The sequence below is a fragment of the Pteropus medius genome, unplaced genomic scaffold, assembly GCF_902729225.1.
Source record: "Pteropus medius unplaced genomic scaffold, Ma_sr-lr_union100, whole genome shotgun sequence".
Classification (NCBI taxonomy): Eukaryota; Metazoa; Chordata; class Mammalia; order Chiroptera; family Pteropodidae; genus Pteropus; species Pteropus medius.
Window position 1 is genome coordinate 127,393 of NW_024349800.1, and position 12,288 is coordinate 139,680.

General features: G+C 40.3%; 1 protein-coding gene across 1 annotated transcript in view; it reads right to left on the reverse strand.

Annotated features, from left to right (window-relative positions):
• Nucleotides 1-2,422, reverse strand: part of ACAD9 (acyl-CoA dehydrogenase family member 9) — a 44,189-nt gene extending 41,767 nt beyond the window's left edge. Inside the window, exon 1 of the mRNA XM_039886569.1 lies at nt 2,152-2,422. Within this exon, the coding sequence (XP_039742503.1) occupies nt 2,152-2,301 (150 nt within the window). The 5' untranslated portion in view covers nt 2,302-2,422. The remainder of the gene's footprint in view (nt 1-2,151) is intronic.
• Between the last annotated feature and the right edge of the window lie 9,866 nt (nt 2,423-12,288).

Consider the following 12,288-nt stretch of genomic DNA (forward strand, 5'->3'; position numbering starts at 1 on the left):
AAGGATAACTGCTACAGGGACAGAGATCTCAGGTGCACATAAGAACAAATCTCTGACATCAATGTTCAAAACCTGAATGGGGGGCCTCATGGGTGCTGGGCTGAATTTCCATCAGCAGCTTTCAAATTTTTTAAAGCAGTGAAACATCTCTTTTAGTTAAATCTAGTGCAAACACCAAATGCATAAAACAGATAAAGCTGCCCTGGTTGAGACTACAAATGGGGAGAAAGGTCACACAAATATCTCCCACTGGACTTCCCAATGGTCCCAGCAGCAGCCTCAGGGGCACTTCCTTGAATAGCAAGGGTCCAACTAAGGGCAATGTGATAACTACAGGTCTAGATGATCTTGAAGGTCTCTTTCTATTCTAAGAGCCTAAGTATCTCTGATGTCACATTCCTGCTCAAACCCCAATTATGCTGTGAGAGTTGATGTTGACCTGAACCAATCATGGTGGAGGTGCTTAAAAGTGTTCAGATTCTAAATATAAACTAGAGAAAACAGGATTTGCTGTCAGAGTAGTTGTGGAGGATTAGAAGAGACATCAAAAGTGACTCCAGGTATTTGGCCTGAACAAGGTGAACAATAGAGTCAGGGAAATCTATGATAAAGACTGGTGGGAGAAACAGGGTTGGGTGGGGAAACCAGGAACTCAGTTTTGGATATGTTAAATTTGAGTGAAGCTTTTGGTAGAAAGGTAGACATAAAAGGAGTCAAGTTCAGGGGAGAAATCGGAGCTGGAGAAATATATGAGACATCAGGATGTTAATGGTATTTAAAGCCATAATACTGAATTAAATCATCCAAAGTGGGGTTACAGAAGTCTACAGACTGAACCTCAGTCTGTTTGAAAATGCTGGCCAATGTTTAGAGGTCAAGGAGCTAAGAAGGAACAAGCAAAGGAGGCTGAAAAAGATCTATTAGTGAAGTAGATAGAAAAACTAGGAGAGAATGGTTTTTTCGAAGCCAGGAGACTGTCGGATGCCAGTGATGAGTCAAGTAAAATGAGGACTAAGGACAGACCTCTAGATTTGACAACGCAAAACAAAGGTCATTACTACTTTCATAAGAGCAGTATAGTAGATTGTAAAGTACGAAAACCTGAAAGGTATGAGTTCAAGATGCAGGAGAGAAGGAACAATTGATGATGTAGATGAAAAGGTGAGAATTACTCGATCAATGTCCTTGAGCAGGTAAGACATGAAGTCTAGTAACGCAGTTGGCCTTTGCTATAAGACAGTTCATCTAGTAAGAGAATGCAGACCATATGGGCACTGTTACAGGAAGGAGAGTAAATGTGGTTGAATGCTTAATATTACTGTTGGGTAAGAGCTGGGTTACTACTAGGTAGTGTGACCAGTGGAGGGGATAAGGTGGGAAAAGCACCTTGGAGCCAGACTGCAAGAGAACCTAAATGGCAGGTTTGTTAGGTCTAGGAAGGCCCTATCCCCCCATCCCTGTAGTGTGGGAACCTGACTTCTCCCTTATCTTTGTGTGGAAACCGGACCTTGCATCAGGTTTGGCAACGCTACATTCTCTCCTCCCGTTTCACTGGGCTCTGCTCCCTTCCCCGCCAATATACACGCCCAAAATATTCCGGCCAAAAGGCCCGCCTCAAGCCCCATATAAGTTTTAGGTCCCATCGCATTCGGGGCTGATGCCATCTTCGGCTCAGTCTGTCACTCTGCTACCCTTGCTTAAACCTTTGGGCCTTGTACGTTCCTCCCCTGGCGGAACAAAGGTGAGGCGCTGGGACTCAGCTGTGGATGCTTAGGGGCCTCTGGAAGCTGACAGAGGAGCGGCATGGTCCGAGTTTTGTTTAGGATTCAGAGAGGAAGCCCTACACATTTGGGGGCCAGACGCCGAGTGGTGGGTTGAATCGCCTCGCCTAGTATTTCCCAAATGACCTGAGAAGAATTAACTGGAACACTTGTCAAAACCATAGATTCTCAGGGCCCCCTACCCTGGAAAGACACTTCTCTTTCCCTGGAAAAAATTACATGATCCAGTGGAACTCAGAAATTTGGAGTTTTAGCACGCCCCGCCCCTCAAGTGTATCTGTCAAGCGGGTATGCGGACACGGACAAAGCTCGATCCCAGTCTTTCCTAATAAGGGCAAAAATCAGGAAGCAGATCCAGACACTGCGTTACCTTCTCGATTCTGCCCAGGAAGAGCTCCTTGACGAAAGCTCGGCTCGGCGGACAGGTGCGCAGCGGGCGCCGACTCTCAGTGAAGCCCACTAGAGCCCGGTAAGAACGCGCCGCCGCTGTCGTGCGCAAGAATAACCCGCAGCAGCCCATACTGCCCCAAATCCTTCACGCTCTCACCACAACCACCACCTTCTCCGTGCCTCAGTGATATGCACCTGGCTCTCGCCAGACAACGCCACTGGCTTACACCGCCCCGCCAGATGACGCCACTGGCCTGCGCCGCCCTGCCGGCCGCCATTGCGCCTGCGCGGCCTCACGCGGGGAGGATACCAGAGGAGCGGGGCGGTCACCGGCTGGATGGTCTCACCGTCAGGCTTGCGGAGTGGGGCGGAGGGAGGGTTTTGTTTTCAAATACCAGCGGTTGTTTGCATAAATGCCAGCTTGGAGAGGTTCTTTGGAGTACCGGGACCTAAGTGGCGACCTAGCTGCCTCCTCTCGCTAGTTAGGGCGACGAATACGTGGTAAAACTGAAGAAAAGCAAGAGAATGGGAAAATATCATGTTATTACCTCAGGAGGGGCACCCACAGTATGAGTACTGTTACATTTCATAGGTGGATGTGGATTCGTGAGCTTCATTTTGTTTTGATTCATAGCTTATGTATATGTTATGTAGTTTATTTGTTTCTTTGTTTTTGGAAAAGGAAAAGGGGTGCTCCACCGGAGAGAGGTCTGGATAAAGCCCTGAGTTACAACTATCCCTAGGAAACACCAACTTAAATGGGCATGCAAAGGAAGAGGAGCTACAGAGGGAACCGGGACTTGTTATGGCGCGAACGATTCTGAGACCCACGGAGACAATTGAGATTAATTATGAGCCTTTATTAGCCGGCCGGCAACTGACTCTCTACCACGCAGGGCTAGAGGAGATCAGCCCCGAGCTTTCGGAGCAGGCAGCTGATAAAGCTCAAGACCATATCCTGGTGGTCTCCTGAACAAGCCAGCAGATTACAGAAGTGGAAGTTGGCTTTTAGCATATCTTTGCCCGGAACAACACCCTTAATTAACAAGTAAATGGATTACAGAAGCAGACGTTGGCCATCTACATATTTTATACAATACACTTCCTAAACCACACACAAGCAAGTAGGACAACTTCTGATATCTAAAGATATTTCTTCCCTGTAGCTGACTTAGCTAGTTTGCTCACTTGAAAATTTTCCACCCTTAACAGACTGAGAACAATAATTAGTGGGACAGGTCGGGAAAGGCCATAGGGCCTAGGGAGGAGAGCCCGCATCGCGGAGACACTGCACAGTCCAGCGTTGCCTCTATCCGGGCCAACTGGGCACTTCCTAGTGGTCCTTAAGTCAGCTTCCTCCACGAAGATTTTCTCTCTTCTTACCTCCCATTGGACTTATACTCTGGCTATAGCATTTTCCACAGTATTGAGAAATGCTTTTTGCCTCCGTTATGGGAACTCCTAGAGAATGGTAGGAAATTTCATTCATCTCAACGGTGTTATGGCTGACCCAGTAAAGTTTACTTGTTTGGGTAAAAACTTGACACAGCATCAGGGGAGGAGAGCTCAAAAACTTTTTTGGCTGCAATTTATTTGCAAGCATCTTCTGCAATCTATTTTCTATTTTGTCTTTGAGTTGTAAAGATTTGTCAACCTGGTTTCTTTATCAGTAGTCATATATGCCTGTTTGAGCATTCAGCTTCTCATTGGAAACAGCTGCCTTTGTGACATTGCAAAACCTGTGTTTTGAGTTTGAGCTCAAAACAAACGTGAGATCGATCAAGTAATCTGCTAATGCGTTGGTTCCTGTTTAGTATGCATTTAAGCACGTGAGAAATTCAGTGGCAGTTTCCAAAGCAAAAATTAGAAAAAATGTATGGCATAATTTTTAAGTACTCAGTAGAGTGTATAGTGGAAAAAGTTTTCTACTAAGCCAGTTTCAAGGTTTAGTTTCCTCATCGGTAAAAATGAGTGTAATACCACTAATCTCACAGGACTTTTATGAGGAGTAAGTAAAATAATCCATATGAAAGCCTCTAGAACACTAAATGAAGTTTTTTCTTTAATAATATAAAAATGAAAAATAGCTACAGTTTTCCATCTTATACGTATTAGCCTATGAAAAATAGAATGTCATTTTTAAACCTTGCTGTAGACATAAAATTTCCTATATTCAGTGTTTAGAACACCCTCACTGAGTACAGGCATACCTTGTTTTATTGTGCTTTGCTTTATTGTGCTTTGCCAATAACTTTTAAATTAAAGGTTTGTGGCAACCATGCACCAAACAAATCTAATTGGTGCCATTTTTCCAATGGCATTTGCTCACTTCACATCTCTGTGTCACATTTGGTAATTGTTGCAATATTTCAAACTTTTCATTGTGATTATATTTGTTATGGTCTTATTATTTAAGAAATGCAATTTATAAGGCTATACCTGCCATGGATAGTGATTCCTCTGATGGATCTGGGCAAAGTAAATTGAAAATCTTCTGGAAAGGATTCACCATGCTAGATGCCATTGAAAACACTTGTGATTCATGGGAAGAGGTCAAAGTATCAACATAAACAGGAGTTTGGAAGAAGTTGATTCCAACCATCATAGATGACTTTGAAGGCTCAAGACTACAGTGCAGGAAGTAACTACAGATGTGGTAGAAAGAGCACCACCATTGTTGTCTTATTTTAAGAAATTGCCATAGCCACCCCATCCTTCAGCAACCACCACCCCTATCCGTAAGCAACCATCAACATTGAGGCAAGACCCAGCAAAATGATTACAACCTACCAAAGGCTCAGATGATGATTAGCATCTTTAGCAATAAAGTATTTTTTAATTAAGGTATGTGCATTGTTTTCTTAGGTGTAATGCTATGTACACTTAATAGACTACAGTTTAAACATAATTTTTATATGCACAGGGATACCAAAAAATTTGTGTGATTTGCTTTATTGCAATATTCGCTTTATTGCAGTGGTCTGGAACCAAACTTACAATATCTCTGAGGTATGCCTGTGTCTCAGTGTTCTTCCTGTATGAGTCACATCAATACAACTGATTCCCATGTATAAATTACCACCAAATAAGCTGATACTCTTACTTGGCCATAATGTTAGTATACCAGGATGTTTGGTTTGGGTCTCAAGGACTGTCTCAGTAGAAAACTACTAGATACTCCAGAGATAAAGCTGCAAAATCAGAAGCCAATAGAGAAATTTACTTATAGAATTAGAGAAAAGAAAGGAGAGTTGTCTTCTGTTCCAAGGCTATAAGATCAATAATCAGTTATGTGAAATATGGGTTAGTCTAGTGAAGGTTCCTGCCTCAAAGCAGTCAATATCCTAACAAGAGGGCACAAATAAGTTCTGCAGCTTTTATCACCAATTGATTTCCTGCTGAGAGAAATTGACACATTATTGTTTAGAGATCAAAGATTTGTGCCTATAGAGGTGTCCTTCAGAGGATCCTTTGTCTCATACACTAAATTATACTATTAATATCTACTATTACTTCCTTCCCTTTTGATTTATATTTGTTCCCATTTGGGGTACATTAGTCATGGAAACATGGAAGTCACTAGCTTGTTGAAAGCCACAAAGGTAATGGAGTGTGTCAACTCATGGTCATTGGCGCTTATTCAATGCCAACAGGAATCCCCAATTGGGGGTGCGATGAAGAAGGAAACTATTCAGTGCAAACAACTTAATTATGGTAAAGCACAGCTGCAGAACAGCATGGCCGGAAGACAGCTCAATAGCTTTACAGCTCAATTATGATACAACATGGCTGTGGAATACCACAGCTGCAAGGTGGCCTTCAAGTGAGATAGCTCTGCCCTGCTCTGGACCTGTCCATTCAGCTGTGTCCTGCTCTGCTCCTCTTCATCTGCTCCAGTCTGCTCCACTCTAGTGTGGCAAGATGTCTTCGGTGTTTCAACTCCAGCTGAAGAAACACAGTCTTTAGTGCAAAGGGAAAGTGTGGAGAGGAGAACTGACATATAGAGAGAAGGCCTGCCACAGGTCCCTGATTGGTTTGAGGATGCACATGAGGACTCCAAATCTTCATAGTCTGATTGGCCCAAAAAGCACTGTCCTGATTGTTTGGAGTGGAGCAGCTCTAATTAGTCAGTGAAGATGCTAATGGGGCTAAAACTGTGCGACTTCAATTGGAAGGGGAATATCTCAGCCCTATGGGTTGAAATACAATTCCAGGAACTCCTTTATAAGGGTTGGCTCAGATGGCAGGAACACAGTGCAAACAGGCAGTTCAGTGCAGGCTTCTCCCTAAAGTGTGGCTTGCATGAGAAGCCCCTGTTTAGAAAAGGCAGCTAGGCTCTGTTTTAGCCCAGTTAGCCACCTTGTTAGATACCTTCTTTCTTGGGATTGACAAGTGTTATAGGTTGAATTGTGTACCCCCAAAATTCATTTGTAGAAGTCCTAACCCCCATTACTTCCAAATGTGACCTTGTTTGGAAAGATTTCCTATTGCATTTTATTGCAAGGTAGGCTGAGGTCATAGTGAAATAGGGTGGACCCCTAATCCAATGTGACTGGTGCCCTTATAAGAAGGGGAAATTTGGACATAGATATGCACATAAGGAGAATGCTATGTGAAGATGAAGCAGAGATCCAGATAATACTTCTACAAGCCAAGGAACATCAAAGATTGCCAGCAAACCACAAGAAGCTAGTTCTGGAATAGATTCTCAGAAGGAAACAACCCTGCCAACACCTTCATCTTGGACTTCTAGCCTGCAAAACTGTTAGGAAATAAATTGTTTAAGCCATCTATTCTATGGCTCCTTGTTACAGCAGCCCTAGCAGACTAATACAGGAGGTATTGTGATTCTTGGCACACAGTATTTTCTAAAATAAATAGGGTGTGATCGTGGCCACAGATCTGGGGCTGTGTCCTAGAACTCACATCTCATTGCTTCTGCTATGGTTTGGGATCAGTAGCCTCCTAAATGAGAGACCCCTGGCACAGTTGAACATTTTGGAAAAGCCCCTAAGACTACATAGCCTGTTGCATAGGTAGGAGACAGAACAAGATGTAGGAAAGATCATGAAAAGTAATCATGAGGAGAGAGACTTGGTCCCAATTCTGCCACTTGTCAGCTGTGTGATTGTGGGCAAGTGCCCTCCCAACTGACCTTCAACTGTATTATCTATTATTTGGAAGAAGTGTTATAGCAGAGACAACTAGTAACCAGAAAAGTATATCCCTTCTTCAGGGATATTATATCCCAATTGTCAGTGAAAGGCCTCCCCTACATCCAGAATAATGTTCTCCTAGCATAATGTGAATGGAAGTACTATGTTACTTATGTCCAGTTTTTAAGAAACTAATGGTCTTTCTTCGTTGCTGCCTCTCACGCCAGCTGGAAGCAGAGGATAATATACCCTAGAGTCTGGCAGTACAAGATGGAAAGAACCTAGGTCTTTGAGTCAACCATATGGAGGAAAGCCAGAGGAAGAATAGGGACACCCACATTGAATATGAGCAAGAAATATGTATTGTAGTAAGCTACTGACATTTCAGGGTGGTGTTGTTACAGTAACCAGTGTTAATTAATAAACTTCACTCGATTAACAATACCTAAACTAATATCTTCCAAATTTCAAAGAAAACTAGAATATATAGAGTCATCATTATTAGGGGCAGTCAAATTCATCAGGCAGATTAATTGAGGCCCAGGTTACCACACTGCTTTTAAGCCTTATCTTGGTCATTAGAAAAAGTGTCCTCAAAGACAGTGATAACAGCAGCTAATATTTAATGAGTGCTTTCTATACTAGGCATTATTTTATGTACTTTACATGTGTTACATCATTTAATCCTCCAAACAGACCCATGAATTCACTTTTGTTACTTGATGGCCATTCTATAAATGAGAGAACAGTCATGATGATGATAGTTAATAATACTGTATTGCATATTTGAAACTTGCCAAGAGTATATCTTAAAAGTTCTCATCACAAGAAAAAAAACCTGATAAATGTGTGGTGATAGATGGTAACTAGACTTATTGTGGTGATCAGTTTGCAATATATACAAATATCAAATCATTATACTGTATACCTGGAACTAATATAATGTTATATGTCAATTATACTTCAACTGAAAAAAAAAAAAAGACCTCAGGCTCTTGAAAACTTCTCACAAGTTTTTCTAGGAGTTCTTGGGAGTGTGTCACATGTTCACCACCAGTGCTCACACAGTTTAGGTATCCAGTTCTATAATTAGGATCATTTTATCTTTGCTGGCTCTGAAATATGAAAAAAAAACTTTAATGTTGAAATGTTTAATTAAGAAATTAGGGGCTTTTAAATTTAGACTTGGTCCCAATGATGATAGTCTTTCAAACCCTTAGGAAAGCTGAAGAATTAATAATGTCAAAAACAAAATACCTTCGAATTTATTTTCCTTTATGTTTCAAAAGTCAAAATAGCCTAGGATCCACGTTCTAGAGGTTTAGACCCCACTATTCCACTCTGAATAGCATATAAGATAACACACATGCTATGTTGAAACCTCCAAATTCCCAAAGCAACTAATTGCTATAATGTAAGAGCCAAGTAATTACATGAACTCACTGGAGTCATCTTTTTTACATAATAATAGTTTATTGAGGTACAATTGAAAAATAATATTAGTTTCAGATGTATAACATAGTAATTTGACATTTGTATATATTTCAAAATGATCACCACAATACTGTAGTTAACATCTGTCACCATACATAGTTACAAATTTTTTTCTTGTGATGAGATCTTTCAAGATCCACTCTCCTAGCTACTTTCAGTACAGTATTATTAACTACAGTCACCATACCATACGTTATATCCCCAGGACTGTGAACATTTTGGCCCCATTTTCCCACTTCATCCATCCTGACCTCCCACCCCAGGCAACCACCAACTGTTCTCAATATCCATGACCCCAGTTTTTTTTTTTCTTACTTAGATACCACATATAAGAGAGATCGTATAGTACTTATCTTTTTTCTGTCTGACTTATTTCTATTAGCATAAGGCCTTCAAGGTCTATCCATGTTGTTTCAAATGGTGAGGTTTCATTCTTTTTATATGGCTAAATAATATCTATTGTGTATATATACCACATCTGTATCCATTCATCCAAATATTTGACCCCTTTTATCCCATCTCCTCACCCTACCTTCTGGTAACCACTAGTCTATTGTCTATGTCCATGAGTTTCTGTTTATTGTCCTATTAATTTGTTGCTTTTAGGTTTATATCTCACATATAAGTGATATCATGTGATTTTCAACTTTGTCAGTCTGGCTTATTTTGCTTACCATGATTATCTCGACGTCTATCCAGGTTGTCGCAAATGGCAGTATTTCATCCCTTCTTATGGCTGAATAATATTCCATTGTATATACGTACCACAGCTTCTCTAGCTAATCCTCTATTGTAGGACACTTCGGTTGCTTCCATGTCCTGGCCACTGTGAATACTGCTGCTATGAACATGGCTGTGCAAATATTTTTTTGGATATAAGTTTTCATCTTTGGGGTAAATACCCAGTAAAAGGATTGTTGGATCATATGGTAGATCAATTCTTAGTTTTTTGAGGAACCTCCATACTGTTTTTCATACTGGCTGTACCAATTTGCAGTTCCACCAGCAGTGTATGAGGGTTCCTTTTTCTTCGCATCCTCTCCAACATTTGTTACTACTTGTCTTGTTGATAACAGCTATTTAACAGGCGTGAGATGATATCTCATTTTTGTTTTGATTTGCATTTCCCTAATAGCTAGTGATGTTGATCATCTTTTCATATGTTTGTTGGCCATTTGTATGTCTTCTTGGGAGAAGTGTCTGTTCAGGTCATCTGCCTTTCTTTTTTTTTGGATCATTTTTTTTTTATTGTTATTGAGTTGCATGAGTTCTTTGTATATTTTGGATATCAGGCCCTTATGATAGGCATTGCTTGCAAATATATTTTCCCATTCGCATGGTTGTCTCTTTACCTTGTTGATGGTCTCTTTTGCTGTGCAGAAGCTTTTCAGTTTCATGTAGTCCCATTCATTTATTTCTGCCTTTATTTCCTTTGCCTTTGAGGTCAAATTCATAAAATCCTCTTTAAGTCCAAGGTCCATGAGTTTCGTTCCTATGTTTTCTTCTATGCATTTTATTGTTTCAGGTCTTACATTCAGGTCCTTAATCCATTTTGAGTTAATTTTGGTGTATGGTGATAGACAACAGTCTAGATTCATTCTTTTGCAGGTGGCTTTCCAGTTTTCCCAGCACCATTTATTGAAGAGGCTTTCCTTTCTCCACTGTGTGTTTTTGGCTTTTTTACCAAAAATTATTTGCCCATATAAACATAGGTTTACTTCTGGACTTTCGATTATGTTCCACTGGTCTGTGTGTCTGTTTTTTTTGCCAATACCACGCTGTTTTGATTAATGTCACTTTGTAGTATAATTTGAAGTCGGGAAGAGTGATGCCTCCAGCCTCATTCCTTTTTCTCAGGATAGCATTGGCAATTTGGGGTTTTTTGTGCTTCTATACAAAACTGATTATTTTGTGTTCTATTTCTTTTAAAAATGCTGATAGGATTTTGATGGGGATTGCATTAAATCTATATAATGCTTTAGGTAATAAGGTCATTTTAACTATGTTGATTCTTCCAACCAAGAACATGGAATATCTTTCCATTTCTTTGTATCTTCTTTGATTTTTTTTAATAGGGTCTTATAGTTTACATCATATAGGTCCTTCACAGGTTTCGTTAGATTATTCCTAGGCATTTTATTCATTTTGTTGCAATTGCAAAAGGAATTATTTTTTCCACCTCTTTTTCTGACCATTCCTTATTAGACTATAAGAATACAATGAATTTTTGAACATTGATTTTGTATCCAGAAACTTTAGTGTATTTGCTTATTGTTTCTAGTAGTGGTCTTGTGGAGTCTTTAGGATTTTATATATAGAGAATTATGTCATCTGCAAATAATCACCTTTTGACTTTTTCGTTTCCTATTTGGGATGCCTTTTATATTTTTCTCCTGCCTGATTGCACTCGCTAGGACCTCCAATGTTATATTGAATAATGGTGGTGATAGTAGACAGCTTTGTCTTGTTCCTGATCTTAAAGGAAAAGTTTTAGTTTTTCTCCAGTAAGTGTAATGTTGGCTGATGGTTTGTCATATGTGGCCTTTATTATGTTAAGGTATTTTCCTTCTATACCAATTTTTTTAAGTGTTTTGATCATCAATGGGTGCTGTATCTTGTCAAAGGCTTTTTCTGCATCTATCAATATGATTATATGGTTCTTATTTTTTAAATTTGTTTATGTGGTGTATCACATTAATCAATTCCCGTATGTTGAACCATCCCTGTGCCCCTGGGATGAAGCCCATTTGATCGTGGTGTATAATCTTTTGAATATGTTGCTATATTTGGTTCACTTGTATCTTACTTAGGATTTTTGCATCTATGTTCATGAATGATATTGGTCTGTAGTTTCTTTTTTGTGTGTTATCTTTACCAGGTGTTGATATCAGGGTGATATTGGCCTCATAAAATCAGTTGGGAAGTATTGCCTCCTCTTCAAATTTTTGGAAGAGTTTGAGGAGAATAGGTATTAAATCTTTGAATGTTTGGCAGAATTTACTGGTAAAGCCATCAGGTCCTGGACTTCTACTTTTTGGTAGGTTTTAGATGATTGTTTCAATTTCCATACTGCTAATTGGTCATTTAGATTTTCCAGTTCTTCTTGATTCAATCTAGGGAGGGTTTTTCTAAGTGCTGGTCCATTTATTCTAGGTTATTAAATTTGGCGTTATATATTTTTCATAGTAGTCTTGCATGATCCATTCTATTTCTGCAATGTCAGTAGATAATGCCCACAGTCTTAGCGCCATGCCTGCCCTCCTCGCTATGTACCAGAGGCCCTGCCCACCACTCTTGCCTAAATTTGCCATGTGCTTTCACCCCTCTGTTCCATCTGTCTTGCTTTCACTGCCTGGCAAACCCCAAGTTTTGACTTTTGTCTCCTCTTTCATGAAGGCTTCCTCTTACCCCTCGTGCCAGTCACTTCTGCCTTGTGTCCCTCCACGCATCCCCTTTGGTGTTTTGTG